Consider the following 25,999-nt stretch of genomic DNA (forward strand, 5'->3'; position numbering starts at 1 on the left):
GAATTATGATCGGATGATTCAGGGAAAGGTTTGTAGCCCACTTCTTCGAGAGGGGGCTCAGGAGCTCTGGATGTAGATGGAGCTAGATGGAGATGTAGACAGGTGCAGACCAGGTCCACGGTCTCGTGGAGGGTCCGCGAGAATGATTGGCATCATAGACAGACAATGGATACCACTGTGGCCATTGCATAGAGTATGAAATGTGGGGCCCCACCCATGGGGGGACAAAACAGGGAAATTGAGGCTGGTTCTTGTGAGGTACCGTGCCATGAAATAGGTGTGGCTCCGGTGGTGGAGGAGAGTCAGGTGGGGAAAACTCTGCCTGCTGTGGTATGTAATTCTCACTGTCAGTGAGTGTGGTCAGGTCAGGTGGTGAAAGTGGCTGATCAAAGAGTGCGCACTCAGTGCTGAGGAGAGGAGAGTCAGGCTCTGGGGCCACGGAGATGTCAGCATGGTTTAAGAATTGTTGCTGCTCCGTGGGCTACGGTGCCACAGGTCTCAGAGAGTGAGCTGATGTCCGCAGAGATTTCTGTTTAGTCTTGGAGGGCGCTGGCGGCCACATATAGGTGCCCTCCAGTGGTGGCACATCTGCAGCGGGGGTTATTGTCGGTCTCAGTGTCGACGGTCTTGTCAGCACCGGGGTGGACTGCGCAGCCGGTACCAAGTCTGTCCACGGTGCCAGTAGCTTCAGTGCTGAGGAAAGCTGCCCGCTGTGGGGGGTCAAGTCCTTGTTTCTGCACCCTGTGTGTGCCGTGCCTGAGGTGCTGGGGCAGTCGTCTGTACCGGTCTTTGGTGCCATCAGCACAGGAGAAAGTGACTTCGCCGGAGACCTTTTTTGTTTATTTAGGTCCCTGTGTGGAGAGATTGGGGCTTCCTGCCTCTTCGCAGGACAGGGTGAAGCCGTGCTCCTGATCGGTTCCAACCTGGTAGGGGAGCGTGAGGGAGAGGGTTTACTTGTGCCCGTCTCCGCTGGTGGTTGCAGGGATTTCTTCATAAGGAGCATTTTCAGCTGCAGGTTTCTGTCGCGGCAAGCCCTGGATTTCAGGCTATTACAATGAACACACTTTGTGGGAACGTGTGTCTCACCTAGACACCTCACACACAGTGAGTGTCCATCAGACTGCGGCATAGACTCATTGCAGGAGCCACATTTTTTGAATCCAGGGGGGAAAGTCTCCGCAGGAGACAAACTTGAGAGAAAAAAAGTTTGTTTTTGTTTTTGTTTTGTTTTTTAAACTAACAAATAATGAATGACTATTCTAAAGGAAGGGAAAGAACTGGGATATTTCTAGCTAACTATTTCTACTTGTTTCCTTCAAGTGACCAGGGGAAGAGGTTCAGCACTGCCCCGAGTCCCGTCTTCAGCCCAGGATGGTTGAGAAGTAACTGAGGGGGTGCGGGACGCGTGCGCGCAGACAAACCCTAACAACACCGCGAGACAACAGCTGAGCGCGTGCGTCCCGACCAGGCACTGCTACCAAAGATCTCCGATCAACATCACCAGGATGCACTGTCACCTGGAGTGGAGCACCCACATGGACAGCACTTGAAGAAGAAGTATGGATTCTAATGGCTAAAACACAGACCCAAATATTCAGTCTCTTGTCACATAACTGCCACTGAATTCAATGGGAGTTTTGAATGTAATCGGACTGCAGAATGAGGTGTGCAGGCATAGATGTACAAAATATATTATCCATCTAAAATTTATGATTACCCGCCCGCCAGCTGCCATTCACACAGATCTGAGTTTGCTGAGGTAACCAGGCAAACTGGAGATCTATTTGTGCTCAGTTCAACCATCCAAAGAGAGTGTTTCTACAACAAGCAGACTAATTAGCCATTAGAGGATATTCTACCTAAAAGTACAATATAGGTCCTGAAGACCAGATTCTGCCTAACCTGACCCTTGCATGGGTGCACAGCGTGTACACAGGTAGTGATGACAGCATAAGAAGTCTTAAGTTTAAAGGTTAACAAAATAAAGATACTGTGCAAGATCCTCAACTAGCGTAAATCAGTGATTTACATCAGCTGAAGATCTGGCCTTTTGTCTTGCTTCAAAAGACTGTAAAACAAAATGTGATGTCATTGATTTTTTTTTCTATGTTTTAGAGCAGTGGTTCTCAAACTGTGGGTCAGGACCTCAAAGTGGGTCGCAACCCCATTTTAATGGTGTTGCCAGGGCTGGCGTTAGATTTGCAGGGTCCCAGGACCGAAGCCTGAGACCAAGCCCAATAGCTTCAGCCCTGGGTGTCGGGGCTCAGATTACAGGCCCCCCACCTTGGGCTGAAGCCCTTGAGCTTTGGCCTTCCCACTTGAGACAGTGGGGCTCAGGCAGGCTCAGACTTTGGGCCCCCCCCCCGGAGTCATATAGTAATTTTTGTTGTCAGAAGGGGGTCGCGGTGCAAAATAAAAGAGAAATACTTTCAATACTGGAAATTCTATTGAAAGAAGTTTGATTTTCTCTCAAGAGATAACTAAATGAACAAATTTATTAATGGGTGAAAGGTTGTAGTGGGCAAAAATAATTTGTTTGCAAACATCATTGTACTTCTGAAACTGATGACATCTTTCACCAAACCTCCCTCACCAAACAAGTATGGAAATACTATAGCAGAAGGGGTAGCAGAGTATTCTTCTTAAATGAATAAACTTAACTGAATTTTGTATTTTCATCCCACAATACATTTTCTATCTACAGTTCCCAAAACATAAAGACAATTGTTTCCTCGTTTGATGCTACCTTACTTCTACTTCAGTCAGTGAACTGGTCATGATCTTTCTAGTTTAACTTCAGTATTAGATTAATCAATGAACTTTTTAATTGCCATTTCTTTATTGCCTACTAGAGCGTCCCAGCTTAAGCATTTGTGACTTCTATTTGCTTGCTAGTTTAAATGATTTCATCTTTCTATACTGATGTTGAGACTTTTGTCATCTCATTCCAGGGTTCTGAAAAATTCCTTTACTGTGTTTTGTGACCATGTTTGTTACTGTGTGCATGGAAGAATAATATACAAATTGGTGCTGATGTGCCATTGTTTTAATGAAGGTCTTTTCAATGCCCTACTTTTCCAGGTATCTTATAATAGAATTTCTCCAACTCTGTCAAACTATTTTTCCATAGCAGAAATTCCAGCATAATGGTAAGTTGTACAGTTGTCTGACATCTCAATGATATGATTAGTTTCTTCATACAAAGGTCTTCTATTGCACTGCACTCTGTACTACTTGCTTGTGGCTCAGCTTCACTGGATGGTAAACAGCCAATCTCTAGGTGAAAATCATGCCAAACTAACCAAATTTCCTTCTCTGACAGGGTTACTGGTCTAGTAGACATGAGGAAGCAGAAGTGATTTATGTAGATTTTATTAATGCTTTTGACATTCTCATAAGCAAAATAGGGAAATGTGGTCTAGAGGAAACTACTATAAAATGGATGCACAAACTGCTTGAAAAAACACACACAAAAAATAGTTATCAGTGGTTCACTGTCAAACTGGAAGGACATATCCAGTGGTGCCACACAAGGATCTGTCAGGGTCCAGTACTATATTTTCATTAGCTTGGATAATGTGGTGGACAGTATGCCTATAAAATTTGCAGATGACACCAAGCTGGGAGGTTGTTGCAAGCACTTTGGAGGACAGGATTAGAATTCAAAAGGACCTGGAAAAATTGGAGAATTGGTCTGAAACTGACAAGATGAAATAGCAGTAGAGACACGTGCAAAATATTACACTTAGAAAGAAAAAATTAAATGCACAACTACAAAATGGAGAATAACCAGCTAGGCCGTAGCACTGCTGAAAAGGATCTGGGGATTACAGTGGATAACAAATTGAATATGAGCCAACAATGTGATGCAGTTGCTAAAAAGGCTAATATCATTCTGGGATCTATTAACAGGAGTGTTGTATGTAAGACCCGGGAAGTAACTGTCCTGCCCTAATGGTGAGGCCTCAGCTGGAGTACTGGGTCCAGTTTTGGAAACCATACTTTAAGAAAGATATGGGCAAACTGAAGAGCATCTAATGAAAAGAGTTAAGTGCTGGAATAGGGTAGGTGTATTTGGTCCCACCACTGAGCAGAGGGCTGGGCCAAATGACCTCTGGCAGTCACTTCCAGCTCTTCATTTCTATGATTCTGTGTTGAGATCCATATTGTCGAAGTATCAGTAAAACCATTTTTCCACATTTCAATGGGGGAGGGGTTGTGTTGTTTTGTTTTTGCCTGGTCTGCCAGATAAATAGCTTTGCAGGCATTTAAACAATTAGCACAGAGAAACTGATTTGTTCCCAGTCACGCAGGAAGTCTGTGGCAGAGCGAGTCCTGGGCTGGCACCCTAACGATTGGACCATCTTCCTCCCACGTATGCGAACTGTGACTATAATTAACCAGTTTACTCTGACAGAATTTTTTTCAGATTGTGTGCCTATTATTTCCATGGCGCCCTAAACATGCAGAATGCTTTACAAAATAAATAAGATGACAAAATTCCTGCCTCAAAGAAATGACCTTTTAATCAAACCAAAACCAAATAGTTCTGGTGCAAAGTGACCTGGAGACAACTTTGGTGAGAAGATCTGTGCAGGAAGAATTTGCAGAAGTGGCCAGATATGAAAGAGCAAACGTCTCTTGGGAAACAGGAGATAGGAAACTGTTCATAGGGCTAGTAGAAAAGAAAATGTGAAACCAAGAGGATGAAAAAGATGTAAGGAAGCAATAAGGATTAGGAAGAGCATAAGAAGAGAGGAAGGATGAGAAAATCAGAGCAAGTGAGATAGCCAGGAGAAAGTTTTTGCTGTACCACGAAAGGCAAGAGAAGGCAATAAGCTGTCAAGGCATTCAACATGGGAGGAAAGCAATTCTTTGTACTCTCTGTAACTGCAACCAATTCACTATTATCACAAGTGCCTAGGGATTTTAGGAAAGATGATTTCTTAGCATACATTCAAAACTGAATAACATTTTACTTTTAAAGCAGAGCTGATTAGAAAATGGGTAGAAAAACATGCATGAATTTTTTTGTGAATCCCCCCCTCCAACACACACACACACAAAACTTTAATTTATATTTCATTTTATTTCATTACAAATACTCTGACTAGATCTAAATAGAAATGTGCAAGTGGACGATATTTAGATCCTCCAAGTCTCCTCTTCTGGGGCTTCATCCAAAGCCTACTGAGGTCAATTGAAAGCTCTCACTAACTGCAATGGGTTGGTTGGATCGAACCCTTCATGCAGAAGCAAATCCCAGTGGCTTCTTGTTTTCAAAACCTATTGATCAATTTACATTTTCAAGGCAACTTCTGCATAAAAGGGGATTTGAAATTTACATTTTTCCATGAAAGCTGATATAATACTAGAATATTAGTTTCCCCAAATTGTGGGACAGGTATGAATGCAGATTGTGCAGTGCACAAAGGCAGGTTCCAGATAGATGCCTTTGAAATTCAGTTGGCCACATCCATTACACCCTTACATGTTTCCCTCCAGTCTTCAGTAGACTTCATCTTCTAGTCATATTTCAACATCCAATGTTCATTGACTAACCCTCAACCTACTGATTAAATTCCAACTTGTCCTCATACTTCATTTCTAACCTCTTTTGAGTGAGTCCTTCCTAAAACTTCTGAATTTAAACCAGAAAAGGGACAATCATTCTTTCCTAAGAAAGGTATTATCAAAACTTGCAGGATATATGATTAAGAAGGTATGATGGTGTACTTTGCTTATATTCCATTCATCCCTCACTTATAAGCTCCAGATCCTTGACTGGTGGTAATCTCCCAACCAGATAAAGACACAAATATAAAGTGTGAGCTAACTATTCCTTTAAATCCTGAACCATCTTCCTTCTGTCTTTACAGAATCTCGTGTTATTAATTTCAGACCATTTCTCCAATTTATCAAAATCTACTGTGCAGACATTTCTAAGTATCTATTGTGGTGACACTATCAATGCTTGGTTGACTCAATATGGATATAAGAAAGAAATCAAAGAAAGGTGTTCTCTGTCATCAGAAACACTTCTTCTATTAACTGTGTCTACATAAGCTCGTTTTATGCAAATAAAAAATGGTCTCAATAGAATAGATACATCTAAATTATAGCGAAATACTAAAAAACGGTTACAAATAAAAATATTATCTCCATCTAAGCAGAGTACCTAATTAATAAACTTGCTATTAATGCTATCAAGTATGGACATAACCCTTTAGATACAGTGGACCTAAGTTTACCTTTGAGAATAATTCATAATAAGAAACTAGAGCTTCAGTATTTGCATAATCAGCAGGTTTACCCCATTGTCCATTACTAGCATGTGCAAATCAATTGTCTTACAAAGCAAAATGCATAGTAATTTTATAAAGCAATAAAAAATGTTGAGCTATAAACTACTATGGCAACATTATTCATGAAGGGTCCAATATTAAAAGTAGATATCAAAATGTTTTTGTTTATTTACATATCTTTTATGAGACACATTTTTGTCTCATTAAGATTAACTGTAAAGCTTTGTTGAGAAATGTACCTTATTTTCAACCCTAAACAACACAAAAAGAGAACTGCATAAAAAAAACTCAAATACATTATATTTCATATAATAAAAAGAATGTGAAATCTATAAAAGGAACTACTATGGGTAAAATGCTTCAAAACTACTATTGCATATTCTTGTCACAAATGCATTCTAATTACCAATCCATCAGCTGAAGACTTGCTCACTGATATCATTAGCATCTGCCTTTCCATAGCTGAGTAGGAGAGCTTTTTTATTATTATTCTAACATTAAAAAAAAGTTCAATCTCATGTTTCCAACCTGGTCTCCGAAGTCCTCCGGGAACTTCCACAGTACCACCGGATCTGTAAATAATTGACAGACAGCATTAATCAGAGGCAAAGGAACAGAGTAATACAGTCAGAGTACATTAATATTAAAGAGAGGGTCAGCATAGCTTCAAGCTCTCTGGCAAGTGCAAAAATGTATCTCAAAACTGAGGAAGATACTGGATTATTAAAAATATTCTTTTATTTCATATTTATGGAACTGCAAGTATATTTTTATGTAACAATAGTAGGTTAAGATGTATTGAGATATTTTCAGATTTAAATATTCTTTTTAACCTTTGAGTACTTCAACCTTTTTTTAAGGAGTAAATCCAATATTCAAAATTCTATTTCAGTTATGGCATCAAGTGAAAAGAGCCTTTTTTTCCAGCCACTGCAGGTAAGATGGCAAGATGATAACTGATTAAATGGGGAAATAACTAAAATCTACCTACAACGCATAGGTTATTTGTAAACACACTATACATGAATACAAAAATGGCCATTATTTTCAGAGATTCTTGTTTATCCATTTTCCTTTCAGACTCATATAATGCCATTTAAGCTATGGATTAGAAAACTGATTGTTAGGTACTTATGAAGTGCAAGCATCATAACTTAACTTTGAGCAAAAGTCAAAACAGGACCACATACCTCCTTTTATTTTGGAGCATTTAGCCCCTTTTAATAAAATGCAATATTTCTTTCGTTTCTTATATCCATTATTCCAAACTGTTTCACAAATATTAATTAACCCTTAAAATGCCCCTATAAGGTAGGTCTGGCAAGTATTATCACAATTTTACAGATGGGGAAACTGAGACACTGATGTTTCATCACAGGTCGTGGAGTAAATCAACATCAGAATAGTAATAAATCGCCAGAACCAGATAGTATTCACCCAAGAGTACTGATGGAACTCAAATGTGAAATTGCAGAACTATTGACTGTAGTCTGTAACCTATCATTTAAATCAGCTTCTATACCAGATGACTGGAGGATAGCTAATGTGAAGCCAATTTTTTAAAAGAGCTCCAGAGGTGATCCCGGCAAGTACAGGCCAGTAAGCCTGACTTCAGTACCAGGCAAACGGGTTGAAACTATAGTAAAGAACAAAACTGTCAGACATATAGATGAACATAATTTTTTGAGGAAGAATCAACATGGTTTTTGTAAAGGGAAATCATGCCTCACCAATCTACTAGAATTCTTTGGGGGCGGGTGTCAACAAGCGTGTGGACAAGGGGGATCCAGTGCATATAGTGGACTTAGATTTTCAGAAAGTCTTTGACAAGGTCCCTCACCAAAGGCTCTTAAGCAAAGTAAGCTGTCATGGCTAAGAGGGAAGGCCCTCTCATGGACTGGTAACTAGTTAAAAGATAAGAAACAAAGAGTAGGAATAAATGGTCAGTTTTCAGAATGGAGAAAGGTAAATAGTGGTGTCCCCCAGGGGTCTGTATTGGGACCAGTCCTATTCAAAATATTCATAAATGATCTTGAAAAAGGGGTAAACAGTGAGGTGGCAAAATTTGCAGATAATACAAAACTACCCAAGATAGTTAAGTCCCAGGCAGACGGCGAAGAGCTACAAAAGAATCTCTCAAAACTGGGCAACTGGGCAACAAAATGGCAGATGAAATTCAATGTTGATAAATGCAAAGTAATGCACACTGGAAAACATAATCCCAACTATACATATAAATTGATGGGGTCTAAATTAGCTGTTACCACTCAAGAAAGAGACCTTGGAGTCACTGTGGATAGTTCTCTAAAAACATCCACTCAATGTGCAGCAGCAGTCAAAAAAAACAAACAGAATGTTGGGAATCATTAAGAAAGGGATAGATAAGAAGACAGAAAATATCATACTGCCTCTGTATAAATCCATGTTACGCCCACATCTTGAATACTGTGTGCAGATGTGGTCACCCCATCTCAAAAAAGATATATTGGAATGGGAAAACGTTCAGAAAAGGGCAACAAAAATTATTAGGGGTATGGAACAGCTTCCATAAATGGAGAGATTAAGACTGGGACTTTTCAGCGTGGAAAAGAGATGACTAAGGAGAGATATGATTGAGGTCTATAAAATCATGACTGGTGTGGAGAAAGTAAATAAGGAAGTGTTATTTACTCCTTCTCATAACTCAAGAACCAGGGGTCACCAAATGAAATTAATAGGCAGCGGGTTTAAAACAAACAAAAGGAAGTATTTCTTCACACAACGCACAGTCAACCTGTGGAACTCCTGCCAGAGGATGTTGTGAAGGCCAAGACTATAACAGGGTTCAAAAAATAACTAGATAAATTTATGGAGAATAGGTCCATCAATGGCTATTAGTCAGGATGGGCAATAATGGTGTCCCTAGCCTCTGTTTGCCAGAAGCTGGGAATGGGCGACAGGGGATGGATCACTTGATGATTACCTGTTCTGTTCATTCCCTCTGGAGCACCTGGCATTGGCCACTGTCAGAAGACAGGAAACTGGGCTACATGGACCTTTGGTCTAACCCAGTATGGCCGTTCTTATGTTCTTGGATAAGAATCCAAGTTCCCAAGTCCCATTCCCACACTCCAACCTAGGGATAGAAAAATCTTTCAGATGTCTACTAGACCAGGAGCTAAAGGCCTAATTACCAGAGGCAAATACATCAGATGGGGAAGCCCAAGAGTAAAATCCTGGGGAAATGCCCAGATGAGAAGTCCAGCGCCCCTGCTCCCCCTAGCTACTGAGATTCCTACCCGCACAAAGGCTAAGATTATTGGAACAGCTCAGCCTCTGGCTAGCTGTGTCTGATAAATCTGAAGCCCCACACCCTTCACTGGCTGAAAGGGGAAAAAGCATTTTCTTTTCTTTTTTCTCATTCTCCTGCCAGAAGCTATTGACTTTTAATGAGGTTGAGAGGGTGTGTCGACGCTGCTCTACTCCTCCTCAAGCCTGCTGGTTGTTGTGAGTAGAGAGTTGTGAATGACTTCACGAAATCCAACTCACTATTAAATCTAACCCTAATCAGGTCCTCTTTTATTCACTTGTCCAAGAACATTTAGGTCACATGTTTTTGTTCATGTGAACATTTGGGAAGAGTTATTATTCATCTGAATACAGCTATTCATAAGTGAGTTTGCATACTTGCACTGGAAGTGCTGGCCCTCCTGCTCATGTACCCAATATGTACTATTGTGTATGTTTGGAAGCAAGAATGTTAGGAGGCGGGTAGGAAACAAGAGAGAGAGAGAATGCTATTTTGTCACTGAGCATAAGTACAATAAGGAGAGAGTAGAGGGAGCAGGGGATGGGATACTCCTGAAAGATCCCTTGCCTGCAGCCATTTGACACCTGTGGCAGCTTCAGAACATCTAGCGAGATATCTGTGGTGTTGCCAGATACTAACACAAGGATGGAGGGGTCAATGTTCAGGAACAATTGTTCCTCTCCATGCTGCATGGCCCACATATATTTATTGAAATTTACTGAAACAACTATAAGCAATCAGAGTGCTCCTGGTAAACTGCGTAGTCTGGCTTTATAATTACTATTACAAGTATCCATCCACATTTAAACAATAATGAACATCCTCACCTATCAACCTAACCCCATGAAAAAGATGTACTTTGCAGTGAATCTGTGCTGTAGTGAAGCAAGCTGACGGGGAAGCAAAATTCCAATAAGGGAACCTCAGACCCCAGTAGAAGATTCCTCCTGTTTAAATAGAGGGTGCTCCAGTTCAAGCACATCTGCTGTTTCCACCTTAGGCTGTTTCATTCTTAAGCCATCTAGCGGTTTAAAGGTCAAAACAAACAATTTCAGTTCCACCCAGGAGCTCACAGTTGCATTCTATATAGGTTCTTATACTATGCTCATCACTGTAATAACGTAGTGCCTTCCAGCAGAGCATTAGCGATAGGACTAATATCTGAAACATGTAGCTTCTTCTCTCATCCTCTCCCCAGGGCTAGAATTGTGTGTGCAGTGGAGTATTTTGTTTTGGTAGGGTGCTTTAATATGTATGTTAGTATGTGTTTATGTTAGAGAAGCAATGTTGAAGTACCTTGCACTCGGAGCAGAAGGTGGTGAGGTTTCTGAGTGTCCACATCAGTCAATCAATGGAGCTCCTGTAGCACTGGGGCTATGTGTTACTGGTGGTATGTGCTACTGGCATAGGGTTGCCAGGCGTCCGGTTTTTGCTCGGAACGCCAGGTCGAAAAGGGACCGGGGTTGCTCTGGTCAGCACCGCTGACCAGGCCATTAAAAGTTCGGTTGGCGGGACGCTGGGACTAAGGCAGATTCTCTGCCTGCCCTGGTTCCACACGGCTCCCAGAAGTGGCAACATATCCCAGCAGCCCCTAGGCACAGGGGGCAGGGAGGCTCCACGCACTGGCCCCACCCCGAGCGCCAGCTCCCCAGTTCCCATTGGCCGGGAACCACGGCCAATGCGAGCGGCGGGGGTGACGCCTGCCGGCGCTGGCAGTGCGCATCATGCAGAGCCGCTTAGCCATGCCTCCGCCTAGGAGCCGGATATGCCAGCTGCTTCCAAGAGCAGTGCGGAGCCAGGGCAGGCAGGGAGCCTGCCTTAGCCCCACTGTGCCGCCGACCGGGAGCCGCCTAAAATAAGTGCCACCCGGCCAGAGCCCACACCCCCACCTGCACCACAACCCTCTGCCCCAGGTCAGAACCCCCTCCCGCACCCAAACTCCCTCCCAGAGCCTGCACCCCACACCCCTCTCCCATACTCCAACCCCCTGCCCCAGCCCTGAGCCCCCTCCCCACCCCAAACCCCTCATCCATGGCCCCATCCCAGAACCCACACCCCCAGCTAGAGCCCGCACCCCGCCCCACACCCCAACCTTCTCCCCCAGCCCTGGGTCCGCTCCCACACTCCAATCCCTTTGGTCACAGCCCGGAGCCCCCTCCTGCACCCCAAACCCCTCATCCCCAGCCCCACCCCAAAGCCCGCACTCCCAGCCGGAGCCCTCACCACCTCCCACACCCCAATCCCCTGCCCCAGCCCAGAACCCCTCCCACACCCTGAACCCCTTCTTTCTGGCCCCACCCCAGAGCCCACACCCCCAGCTGGAGCTCTCACCACTCCCTCACCCCAGCCCCTTGCCCCAGCCCAGTGAGAGTGAGTGAGGCTGGGGGAGAGCAGGCGACAGAGGGAGGGGGCTGGAGTGAGTGGGGGATGGGCTTCAGATAAGGGGTGGGGCCTCATGGAAGGGGCGGGGAAGGGATGTTTGGTTTTGTGCAATTAGAAAGTTGGCAACCCTATACTGGCATATATGCTTAACAAGTGGTCCCCTGCATTTTACACCTTCAGTTTCTGAGTTGCACTTACCAGTAACAGACAGAAAAAAAATATTCAGCCCTGGCTGTTCCTTGAGCATTCAGCAGCACCCTCGGATCCAAAAGAACGAAGCACCTACATTACAAATCACAGCTGCTCCTGCTGAGTCTGGGGTGGCAATGTAGTTTTAGCTACTTCTTCCAGTTGTTTCCTTAGTCTACCATTATCTAGGTCAGGGGTAGGCAACCTATGGCACACGTGCCAAAGGTGGCACGCAAGCTGATTTTCAGTGGCACTCATACTGCCCAGGTCCTGGCCAACGGTCCCGGGGGCTCCACTGCTAGCCTGGGGTACCAGCCGCCGGCCCCCTGCCAGCCAGGGTTCCGTCTGCCGGCCCCACTCAGCCCGCTGCCAGCCCCAGGTCCCGGCCACCGGTCCGGGGGCTCTGAGGCCGGCCTAGGGTCCTGGCCACCAGCCTGGGGCTCTGCAGATGCCCCCAGCTGTGGCCCACTGGCCCCAGCCTGGGGCAATGAGGGGTGCAGACAGGGGAAAGCGGGGGCACAGTTCAGCACCCCTACCTTAAAAATTGTTCCAGTGCCACTGTGCTGGGATATTTTTAAGTCCTGATTTGCTGCTTACATCACTATCACGCCACACGGAACAGCGCACTGCATTTGACGTTGAGATCAGAATGTACGTGCAAGAACAGGAATCAGAATTTTCTGACATTTAAAGATTTCCAGCGATTTGGCCCAATGCTTTCTTTTCTAATTAAACCTGAAAAGTTCAACAAAAGCGACTTGGATTTGTCTGTATTTCAGTGGATGGGGGTTGAAGTTTTCGAAATGCAGCTCATTCAGTTGAAAAGCTCAGAATTGTGGGCATCAAAGTTTGGAGATCTGTGGAATACACTTGAAGCTACCAAGAGAGATCATGGGGCCTCCATTCTGACCTGCTGGACATCCCTGCCAGTGAAATTTAACTGTTTGAAGAAAATTGTGTTTGCAATGCTTTCAGCATTTGATCCACATACCTGTGTGAAAAGGTATTTTCACACATGAAATGTGTCCTCTGTCCCTCTTGGAGCCGCTTAACAACTGATCCCTCAGAAGCTTGTGTGCAGCTTAAAGTATCCAAATACATGCCAGACATTGGAAAACTCAGCAAGGAAAAGCAAGGGCAAAGATCACACTAAACTGATAAGATCTGCATTTTAATTTAATTTTAAATTAAGCTTCTTAAACATTTTAAAAACCTTATTTAATTTACATACAACAATAGTTTAGTTATATAGACTTATAGAAAGAGACCTTTTAAAAACATTAAAATGTATTACTGGCACGCAAAACCTTAAATTAGAGTGAATAAATGAAGACTCAGTACACCACTTCTGAAAGGTTGCCGACCACTGATCTAGGTATCACCTGGAGTAAGTCTCAGACAGAAAGTCATGTCCCACACACATTGGGCCACCCATTCCACTGCGTCAGTAGGATTAGACATGATGGAGTTACAAAAATGGGTATTCTCAGAATACTCAAGACATTGCAGGCCAAGTCTCCTTAGCCCTTCTAGGGAACAGCAAAAGATTGTCTAGGTCTACTTATCTCATTTATCTATCTCCCTGAAGTACTCCCAACCTCTTCTTGTGTGATTCAGTATCTGAGTGATTTTTTTTTCCAGGCACCATGGCTCTTTTCATAAAGGTTAAATAATCAATTCAGAGAACAGAAGCCATATCAGGTAACTTAGGTGACCTATAACACAGACCAAATTCTGACTCTCACTACAAACAGTTCAATAACCCATAATACAGAGGATATGCAAATACTTTTAAAGATATGCTAGAAATCATACACATTGGTTACTGCATTACTAAGTATTTACTATTAACTATTGTAAAACCTATTAATTTCAACAAAGAAATAGTTTATGCAAGCTTGTTTTTTCTGCACACTTCATGAGAAGTTAGTACCACATGTTCTACCATTTAAAATTATTTCCATTGTCAAATTTAGGCCCAGTTCCTTCAACCAATGTCCTTATCTAGTTACAGAAACTGAGTCTAAAAGAACAATCTACCAATGTTACATATATCTTTGGTCCTTTCATTTGCTTAAGAATGAAAAGGACAATACTATCTCGGCAGAAGTTAAATAGAGTGATTTATTCTATATTTTATATATTGAGCATTTTAATAACATTCCCGGTAATGCAAGAAAAAGTTAGGTTGGGGGGGAGGTTGTTTTTTTTTGAGTGGGGGGGATTTTGAGGTGGGGTTGGTTGGTTGGTTTTATTTTTGCATTATAGAAAATCTGTAACTAGCACTATTAAAGTTTTATTTCCCAATACTTTCCTTCTGTTAAACAATAAAGATTAATTTAATAAACTTTCTGAAGTTAAATATGAAATATAGTCTTTTATTCCCACTATTGTTCTTATCAGACAAATATAACTATCAACCTTAAGACACATTTAAAAAAAAAATGTAAGTACTGTTAATCTAGATAGAAATTTCCCACAGTCGTAAAATTACTCTCTATTAAATAAAAACTTCATCCTGCCATATTCTAACTACAGTTAAATTATTATTCGGAAACCATTCTGTAAGCTAGGAATTATGCAAAAAGCAATATTTTTATTATTTATTAGCAGCTAGTGTTCCTGAGTCACTAGAAGAATGAACCGTACTCATCTATCAATAATAATATAGCAATGGACTTGAATGGCTTCCTGCAACAGTGCCCTATAGATAGTAAACTACAAGATAAATATCTCTAATACAAACTCCTTTGCTTTTCCATAGTACCTTAACCAATATAAATCCTACAACTACAGTTCAGTCCAGTGCAGGTACTCAACAGGGAATGGAAACAGTGACCAGATAAATGGCTTAGTAAAGGACTTTAAAAGGAGGTCTTTGTTAAAGGAGCAGAACCGAGGGGGCGAGATTCAGGTTTCCTATGACTGGCATTGCAGGGAGTCAACCCCCTTCCCTTATAGCCCTCCTTAACCCTCATTCATGGGCGGGGGTAGGCAGATGGTGAGGTCCTAGCCACGGGTTGGCTGGGGAACCTGGATGGAAAAAGAGGCGGGCTGGCAGAAGTCCCCATGTAGATATTGAATGATAATGGAGTTACCTGCGCTGTACACTTTTATCTGTCAGGTAGTCCCAGACATGTAATAACAACGTTGAGGCCTGATTAAAACCATATCAAGTGTCTCCTGTCCTTTTTTTCGGTACAGCCAGACAAAAAGCCTTATGTGTCTGCCTCATTACATTATATTTATTTTATACCAGCTCTCTCTTATTTTCACCCTGCTTTATCATACTCTCTCTTTCAAGTTCCAACAACTGTAGTGAGCTATAATTATATGTACTGCAGTGTGATTTTTCTCTGGATATTATTTACTTATTTCAAGTTAAACAAATTAAAAAGACAAAAGACACACCTATCCTCCAGCTCTATGTACTCTGACAGATCTCTAAAACTATACAGTCCAATACAGCAATGGCAGGCCATTGGCCAATCCCTCCCAAAAACAAAACAGCCCATAAAAAAAAAATCCCCATCTTAATTCAAACAAAAGCATCCAACCCGACAAATAGGAAAAAAAAAAAAACATGCCTCTCAATCTCCTCCAAATGTTCAGAAAGACAGGCTTCGCAGAACTGTAGTTACTAATATTTATGTGGTTGTGTTCATCTGTTATTAATATTTTTATAGATGTAGTAAAGTTATCAAATAAGTATCTAAAAGGAAAATATCTATATTGCTTATGCCACAGAAAGAAAGTTCACTAGTTGTTTTTTTTTCATTGTTTCACTGAAACCAACCAACACTATCCAAAAAAAGTCCACCCTACCCTTCTTTGGATTTTATTGTAATCATCTGAGTCTGTTTTTTTTGTTTGTTTTTTTTAATAAAAGATTATGCTTGTTTCTGCTTTGGGGGTTAGACTCACACTACATCTGACATATCTTTGTAGCAACTTCTCACAAGCGCTGCAGAAGAAGAAACAAAGGGGCACTGAATTTAAAAATAGAAAGAGAAAGAATAATCCGATTCTGCAACTTTATGCATTTTATCTTCAGATTCACAAAGACTGATTTTTCTTTTCCCCTGAGGATTACTTTCCAGATACTCCATCTGATCTAGCAATGTTAGGTCAATTTTATGCTGATTTTATGGGTGAGAGGATGGGAATTGCTAGCAGAAATAGCTGTTACCATAGTTGGCTGATGAACCATTGAGTGTCTCTGAGTTTCCTAGTTCTAACCAACCTGTCAGGCACACATGCCTTGCCTTAATTCTAAGTAAATGTGCTAGTGAGAAGAAACCCTAAATTAAATCGGTAAAGAGGCTTCTTCCCAAGTCTACTGAATCCATGGTACACATTTCTTACACAAGACCGTGCTCAACATTGGGCCAAGAATACTTTACAATTAAAATCTTAAACATCTTATCAGGAAAACAATATTAAGTATTTGAAAATACCCCTCACATGTATCTAAAAAAAAGCAAGTATTATAAAGTGGTCTCTCAGTCTATATTACCTGATTTAATAAACTATAGCTACAAATATGCCTATACAGCAATTATTAGTCTCTTGTTTCTTCCTCAGCTGTGAACACCTAAAGCAACCACATTTTATTTTTAAAATACAAATAAATAAATAACCCAGACATCTTATTTTAAAAAAATTAGATGGAACTTTACTACACTACAGCTCCTACAATCCTGCATGGAACAGATTCTAGATTCCAAAATAGAGTAGTAAACTGCTTACATTAAATCAAAATTTGTTAGATGAAAATATTGCTAGGATGCTATTTATTGTGTAGTGTAACTAGAGTAACTATGTATGTTGGGTTAAAAAAAATGCCACGCACACAACTGATTGTCATGACCCAATTTTGACTAGAAAACGCTGCAGTAAAAATGCTTTGGATAGTAAGTAAACATTTCATTTTAAACCTTACTAGACACATTAAACTTACAGCTAGCTACAGTAATACAATTTGAAAATCTAGTTTGAAACAATAGTGTCTTGGAAAAGAAATTCTAAAGTCTAAATTATTAATGTAACTATCACTTTCACTTTGAAAATACAATACCATATAAGCTGTACTTAAAAATTCCTTTGCTGCTTGTGTCCAAGAAAAAAAACTTCCTCCGAACAAACATATGTTCTACAACAAAGAGATGGGTGAGAACTACACCCAAAGCACACTTTAACAGATAGCTAATTTCTTCCTTACTTCCATAGCTAGGAGAAGTATTTAATGTGCCAAGGAAACCTTAAGAATAATAAACTATAGAAAAAAATTGTCTAGAGCAATACTAAGAAACACAATAGTGCAATAAGTCAGAAAGTAGCAAAACTCAGTTAAGCCTCAATTATTCAAACATCTATGCACTTGCATAACTTTATTACTTAATACATGATGTTTGCAGAAGAAGAGGCTTCAGCTTTATGTTAAAAGGAACTCAGTCAGTACGTCATTTCCTAAAAGTTGCTTAGTTGAAACTAGAAGCAGATAATGTTATAACATGATGAATATATGATCAACAAATTATTCTAAGTGTGTCCTTCACAAGCTTCAAAATAGAGCTCTAAGTCTTTAAAAAAATGTACGGTTTTTTTTATTGTTTGATAAATGACAACAGTGTACTCAGTTATGTATGAGACATCAGTGTTGAATGCTCTCATGATTTTATAATGAGCAATGGGATTTGGGCATGAGAAGCAGCAATCCTTCATATAAATTTCAGAGTGCCAAGGGGAAACCTCCTCCGATTGGCTGCCTTCACCAGTTCCCTGCCTCCTGGTAAAAAAACAGCCAATCAGAAATGCTGCAGCATGCAAGTTGAGCTGTCCATGTCCCTTCAGGAGCTGAGAGAATTTCTGGGTAGGGGAAGAGGGAGCAGCTGATACTATTTTCAGAGAAGAAGAGAGTGGAGGAGGAGGAGGAAGAAAGAACCTAACAGCTCAAGGCAGCTCCTGACCCTTGAGAATCATAGAATATTGGGATTGGAAAGGACCTCAGGAGGTCATCTAGTCCAACCCCTTGCTCAAATCAGGACCAATCCCCAGACAGATTTTTACTCCAGTCCCCTAAATGGCCCCCTCAAGGATTGAACTCACAACCCTGGGTTTAGCAGGCCAATGCTCAAACCACTGAGCTATCCCTCCCCCCTTAAAAAAATGGTTCAGCTCCTCTCTGCTTCTCCTCCCTCTCTACGCTGAGACACTGTGCATGGAAAGGGGGAGGAGAGGACCCTTACTGGAACTGCTTCCCACATGAGGCTTTGGGGTGAAAGGAGGAGATTGTGAAATGAAGAAGAGACCCGGGAGCTGTTGGCCCCCCAGACCTGGAAGTGGGGGTGAAATGCCTCTACAGCTACATTAGAAATGGAGGCATGCTGGGGGAAAAGAGGCAGCCAAAGGGCTGGAGGAAGTGCAGAACTGATTGGGGGTCTGAGGGGGTACATAAATCATGTAGAGATGTGGGGGCCAAAAATTGCATCACACATTATAAATGTGCAATAGTTGCCAATGCTGTCATTATATATTTAAAATCTTATGTTTTGAGCCAAACTCATGATATTTTGGGGTGCTCGTGCATGATCTTTGAACTTCTGGGGGTAGCAATTCCTAAACATAGAAAACAACAGTCTCTGTCTCAGGAGCCTAGAATCTCAACAGACAATGCAATGTGCACGAGGGGTCCCCAATGGATAATCCTATCTTCTAACATTTTTTCTTAAAAATTGATTATGTTAATGAGGGGGAAATGATAAAGTTCATGGCAAATGGTGAGGATTAGCATTTGTGGGCTTGCAAAAGAAAGGGGTCTAAAGGATGAACTATAAAAGGAGGGGGCATCTAAAGCATGGAATATATTTCTGTCACTTTCCATTTTATAAAGACACCCATTGGTGGGTAACAGAGTAGCTAAATCAGCTTTAAGTTTTAAAAAAAAAAACTTAGCAAATAAATGTTACAAGCCAAAACTGATAGAAATGATGGATCCACAATGGATCCAGGACAATCAGAGGTTTCCACAGAGTCATCTTTCAGCCTTTACTTAAGCCATGTCTACTCTTAAAAGGTTTGCTGGTATAACGGCAAACTCTCATAGCGTAGACACAGTTTATAACACCAAAAAAAAAAAAAGGATTTTTAACCAGAAAAACTAGTTCCTGCAGCAAAATAAGAATACCAGCAAAAATATTTTTGCTAGTATAATTGCATCTACACTAGGGCTTTAACAGGAATAGCTTTGTTAGCAAAATATCACACCCTTAACCAAAATATCTATGCCAGCAAAATTTTAAATGTAGACCAGGCCTTAGTAGATCAGGCCTTTAATCATCAGGATATTGGGTATCTGAAGCAAGCAGGAGAGCATCTCTAGCCTTTTTTCCTGACAAAGCGATAGTAGATGTTCTCTACCTTTTCTCCCACACTGGCCTAATGAAAACAGGAGATTCACAACGTCCCCATTCCCCTTCTCCAAAAGCACCTTTTCCCTCTCTTCCTACTTTGCATTATTCCCGTAGGTTCAAGCCTGGCTGCTTCAGTGGAAGGGAGAGGTAATGCATTCACCTAGTCAATAATTTGGCATTGGTGAGTACATATTTTGAAAGTTGATTGTATTCGTTATGTCTTTATGGTAACACAGTATGTTTCCCTAGTACAGGTCATCTTAAACTATTACAGTAACTCCTCACTTAACGTCGTAGTTATGTTCCTGAAAAATGCAACTTTAAGTGAAATGATGTTAAACTAATCCAATTTTCCCATATGATTTAATGTAAATGCGGGGGGTTAGGTTCCAAGGACATTTTTTGGGGGCAGACAAAAGGCATTATATACTATACAGTACTGTACTGTGGTTTGGAAGTGCCCCTGGCTTACCCCACACAGGCACAGCCCGCTGCAGGCAAGGACGCTAGGAAGCACCTTCGCAGCAGCAGCGGGAGCTTACCCAGAGAAGAACAGGTGCCGACTTTGCCAGGAAATGCCCCAGGCCCGCCTCTTCCTGTCCCCGCTCCACTTCAGGGCCACCTCTTCCGACCTCCACTCCACCTCCTCTCCGGAGCAGCCACATATCCATCCGCTCCTTCCCCTCCCCCCCCCCGCAAAGTCCTAAGCGCCACCAAACAGCTGTTTGGCGGTGCTTAGGACTTTCTGGGAGGGAAGGAGGGAGGGGGAGGAGCGGAGACACGGCACTTCCCTGCTCCTGCCCCTCCCTCCCAGCTCTTCGCGCTTAGGACTTTCCGGGAGGGAGGGGGAGGAGTGGAGACACAGCACTTCCCCGCTCCTCCCCCTCCCTCCCAGAAAGTCCTAAGCGCCACTGTTTGGCGGTGGGGGGAAGCGCTGGGAGGGAGTGGGAGGAGGTGGAGAAGAGGAACTTGTGCAATGCTCCCTTGTAAAGTCACTGCTCTTCCACAGACTCTTACAAGCAGTGGACAGAGCAGGCAACCAAACGACGTTATAAGGGAGCATTGCACAACTTTAAACGAGCATGTTCCCTAATTAAGCAGCGACGTAACTTTGAAACAACGTTAAACGGGAGGACGTTAAGTGAGGAGTTACTTTTAGTTTCATTGCAAAAATGCTGTATTCAAATCAGAATGATACAGACCATTAGCCCTTCTCTACAAGTATGATGGCTATAGAGAACAATGTCATTTCAGTGACCTGAGTAGTAGTACAATCACAGACTGGCCTCAACCTCTGCTCCTTCAGGTTTGTGGAGAGCACAGCACGAGGACTCAACTTTTATGAGTCACTACTAGCTAACACTCATTTTTCAGGGCTTAATGTGAGCCTCATACCTGTGTGCATTCCAGGAGTCGGTGGGGGAATCACCTTCTCCTCTAAATCAAATAAAGGATGCTGTTGGAGACAAGGCACAAGACTAGCTAGATCAATGGTCTGTGCCAGTATAGCAATTCCTCAGAAAAATGTGGAGACATTTTTTGAGTTCTGACAGAAAAAAACAGAACATATCCTTTGGCAGAGAAAGGAAAAAAAGGTTAAAAAAACTGGTGACACTGGACACTAACCAAGAGCCATGATCTGACTGTTAAGCAGAAGAAAACAAATACATTAGATGATACTGAGAACAAGTCAAGTTTGAGGCATACTAGATGAAGATACTGGATGTTCTTAGAAGGACTAGGCCTGGAAATTTTAAGGACTTCTTTTTGTTTATTTTTAAAGTAGGCAATTAAGATGTTGTACCCATGCTTCTTTACAGAACTGGGTGGGTTAGTGGTAGCCATGTGTTCGCTGAGTAAAAGACAAGGTAATGCAGTTTCTGAAAGAACTGTGGTTACACAATGCTGACAGATATGGACATGAAGTGCGAAGGATCCCATACAATTCTTTTCACAATTCTGAAGTAGTACACAGAAATGCATGGCCAAGTTAGTGCACACAGTAAGTAATATAAGCAACCCATATAAATACAACTTCTCATACAAGCACAGCAAGGGCCTCCACAGGTATTAGAGAAATTTATTTGTTCCCTTTATTTCACAGCACTCCATGGAATAACAGAATTAATTATTTTGGCCATTTGACTAGCTTGGGATTCTTTTCCTATACTTTTTCTAGTATTTTTCTCCTTGTGAATGTGACTTTAAATTAAACACAAAATAATAGTATGTTAAGCAATCAACAAAATTTAACACTAATGTCAAAACATTAGTCCTGAGGCCAGTTGATATACAAAAAGCTCTAATGAAAGCATAACAAAGGCCCTGTTATGTTACTGCCCTGCAGAGCCATAAAGGATTCCAAAGGAAGGTTAACAGGCTGAAACAGATTCACTGTTAGCCTGCAAGAGTAAATAAAGGGAAATTGATTACCTTGGAAATTTTGTAAGGTTTTCTTTTTAACTCGATTCTTTTCAAGTGTTCACAGGAACAATATTTTAACCTCTGTATGATTATAGAAACTTAACGTAAGCTAAGATTTGACAGTAATAGCTTGGAGGGTAACGTACACTCCTTTCCTTCACTTGCAGGTTTTGCAGTGGATCCTCAGGCTATTGTGATGTGTAAGGCTGGCTGTTTGTTGTGACAAAAATAGGAAAAGTCATAGCTTTGCCAGGACTAAAAATACAATAGTCATCATTTTAAGATTTATTTAAAAAAGAAGATATGTTAATTAATATACAGTGGTTTGTCATGGGAAAATTATGAAAAAAATTAAATACGTATCCTTTATTTTACCACAAAAATTATTTTAAAAATTGAATAATCTTTAATTCATACCTAAAAACCTCATATCAATGAAAACCTTTAAAGCCTCATATTCCACAACAGGACATAGAGAGAGTTCAATTAGAGAACATTGGAATAGCCAAAGTGGATCAGACTGCTGCTCCACCAGCTTGGCTCAAACACTGGCCAGTCCTTCAGAAGAAAGTGTAAGAACCCTGCAGTAGGCAAACATGGGATAATCTACCTCTGTTATTAGGTTTCATCCTAAATACCTAATAGTCAGAGATTGTCCTAAACCCTGTGTCACGACCCACGTGTCTTGAACCGGTATCTGCAGGGTTTCTAGGAGTAGCCATGTTCCAGCCCTCCATCTGACCACCTGCTGATGCTTGTGTACCTGGGACACATGAAGCCCAACCCCAGTTTGAGGCTCCTCTCCTGCAGTCCTGGAGCAGCTGATAGGCTGGCTGGCCCTACTTAAGTCAGCAGCAGGAACAGGACAAATGGGTTCCACCCTGTTCTGGACTGCATGCCTTGTGCTTCCTGCTCCTGGATTTCCTGGCATCTAATTCATGGTTCTGACTTTCAGTTTTTCTCCTGCTTCTGACTTACTAATATCCTGACTCAGCTGACTCCTAAACTCCTGTCCTGTGGCCATGAACTCTGGCACTGACTACTAGGTCAGGCCGCCCACGACCTGGACGCGACACCCTGAAACATAGTTTAATATCCCTTCTAAAATTATTGTCATCATTAATTATGACCACTCTGAATCTTGCTAAATTCTGGGCCTGAATAACTTCCTGTGGTAATGAGTTTCACAGTCTAAGTACACAGTGCATGAAAAAGTATTTCATTTTTATCAGTTTTGAATTTGCCATCTTTTAATCTCATTGAATGTCCCTTTGTTCTTGTGTTATGAGACAGAGAGAACGGCACTTCCTAATCTACTCAAGGGGGGTGGGAAGGGCAGTCTCCAAAGGGACTTGGCCATATCCTCTCCAGAAGAGGTGAAGCCTGCATTAGTTCATTTTGTTGGTGACTACTGGGGCAAAGTGTGATTACTTCCACTGGAACTCTCACCACAAAGGTGAAGATGTGGTTGTGAGTGCATTTTGCAGGATGCTTGTCCAGGTATCATTCTCTATGGTACCATGGAATTCTGCTTCTCATAGTTCTTTCATATTTTGTGCCTTACATATTTCATTATCAATCAGAGCTCCATGGAGTTTATTGGTCTGTGCCTTTTATAGTAAATTTTTACAAAAGAATTGAATAAATATACTGCTTTTAATTTTCAAATCTGATTCTGCACATAAGAATGGATAAAAATGCTCATGGGATAAGGCTTACATTATTGGTTACATTACATATATGGTTAATAACATTTCTTTATAGTCTACAGTTTTATACTACTACATATGCTGAAACTTTCTGACTACTTTCCCCACATATTTTTGTTACCAATTTAGCCACAAAGGGTAAAAAACATCCAAGTGAAGAGGGCTCGCCCCAAGCAAAAAAAAAAAAAAAAAAGCCGCGATCGCAATCGGCGGCGGCAATTGGGGGGGGAAAAAAAAAAAGCCGCGATTGGCGGTGGTAGTTCAGTGGCAGGTCCTTCGCTCCTAGAGGGAGTGAGGGACCTGCCGTCCCCGAATTGCCACAGGTGCCGCCCCTCTCCCTTGGTCGCCCCAAGCACCTGCTTGTTAAGCTGGTGCCTGGAGCCAGCCCTGCCCTCTGCACAACAGTTACTTTTACTGGGTAGCGTGAGAGTGGGTGGGAAGAATGAAAGGTTTCTCAGGGATTAGGTTGGAGAACCTGAATGCTGTAGAGCAGTGGTTTTCAACCTATGGTCAGCAGACTACCAGTAGTCCCCAGACTATGTCTAAGATTTCCAAAGGGGTCCACACCTCCATTCAAAAAAATGTTAGGGGTTCACAATGGAAAAAGATTGAAAACCACTGCTGTAGAGGCTCTTAATAGAAGTCCCAAACAGGCTAGCATGGGAGGGGAAAAGAGGATCCACATTTACATGGATACAGTGAGCAAAAATAAGCACGCAGGGTGCAAAGGAGATCTGCAGCCACTAGAGTCTAGCCCATAGTCTGGAACAGAAGCTGTGCAGGGGATATACTGTCACTCTGCACCTTACCCACTGATTACAGGGAGAAATTGGTATTTGAAACCTGATTGTTCAGGACTTGTGTGGAGACAGGTTGGGTCAACTTCAGCCTAAAATAGTAGAAAACTTCAAGAAAGAAATACAAATCTAAGTCTCAAGAAATGTAGAGTAGAACCTCAGAGTTACAAACACCTCGAGAATGGATGTTGTTAGTAACTCTGAACTGTTCGTCACTCTGAACAAAATGTTGTGGTTGTTCGTTCAAAAGTTTACAACTGTACATTGACTTAATACAGCTTTGAAACTTTACTGTTAAGAAGAAAAAATGCTGCTTTCCCTTTGTTGTTGTTGTTAGTAGTTTGCTTTTAACACAGTACTGTACTGTATTCGCCTTTTCTTTTTTTTCTTTTTCTTTTTTCTTTTTTCTTTTTTTTTTTCCTTTTCTTTTTGTCTCTGTTACTGCCTGATTGTGCAATTCTGGTTCCAAATGAGGTGTGTGGTTGACTGGTCAGTTTGTAACTCTGGTATTCGTAACTCTGAGGTTCTACTGTATAGTGTCACCAGTCACAATACACTCTCCCTGAGTAACACTGAACACACACTTATCGAACTGAGTCTTCATGCAACACTTAATAAATGGTTCAAAAGTGTTTTAATCCAACCTCCTCTTCCCCAGATTGTGCTTAGTTTGTATTTTTTTCTAAAGAAGTAGGATACAGATTAAAAGAGAGAGAGTATATTCTCAGTGGAAGCAATTCATCAGTGATAACAGTACAGCATGGATAACTATATATTTGGTGAAAGCATTTTAGCCTCTGTAGATATATTTGTAACAAAACCAAGAGAAAAATAAAAGTAATAGATTTTATCACAACAGTATGTGTTATAAAATTTGTGTTTTCAAACATGTAAAAATGGAAAAGCTTGAGTACAAAATATCAGGATGTAATTTTTCAAATATTTCACTAGGAAATAAATGTTATGCAAAAATCACTGTCTCACTGTCAAACTCACAGAACACTAACATTCTCCTAAAATCAGTATAACTTAATTAGCACAGACACTTAATCTGGCAGTTCAATAAAAGCTATAAGTGTACCTTTACAGACTTGGTTTCAAGCAAACTGTCTCCCCTATGGGCTGAGTTCTACATATAGAAAAAGACACATATTGAAAAAAATCCCTGGTTGAGATTAGAAGTTTATTCCAGACAGTCCTGCTTTTTATATATCTATCTATCTATCTAGATATCTATCAATCTATATAAATTAAAAGACTGCAATGAATAAATCTAACTTGTCAACCTATTCCCTCAGGAGAAAATGATAAAGCAGATCACCTACTTAAATGTTAAGTATATTTGGTTTTGTTAAAATTTTATTTCAGTGCACAAAAAACCTAAAGCCTAGTTTTTAAAGTACTCCTCAGCTCTCAAATAAGTATGAGAGTTATATGCTTTTAACTGCCATAACTAAATAGAGAATCTCAATCTTAATTATATTGGCGCTGC

The 25,999-nt window shown here is 41.3% G+C and overlaps 1 protein-coding gene across 1 annotated transcript in view; it reads right to left on the bottom strand.

Annotated features, from left to right (window-relative positions):
• Positions 1–25,999, bottom strand: part of LOC113407438 (DENN domain-containing protein 1B-like) — a 259,016-nt gene that overhangs the window by 175,194 nt on the left and 57,823 nt on the right. Inside the window, exon 3 of the mRNA XM_026655961.1 lies at positions 6,834–6,877. Coding sequence (XP_026511746.1) covers positions 6,834–6,877 — 44 coding nt within the window. The remainder of the gene's footprint in view (positions 1–6,833; positions 6,878–25,999) is intronic.

Source organism: Terrapene carolina, unplaced genomic scaffold, assembly GCF_002925995.2.
Source record: "Terrapene carolina triunguis isolate 2854851 unplaced genomic scaffold, T_m_triunguis-2.0 Scaffold211, whole genome shotgun sequence".
Classification (NCBI taxonomy): Eukaryota; Metazoa; Chordata; order Testudines; family Emydidae; genus Terrapene; species Terrapene triunguis.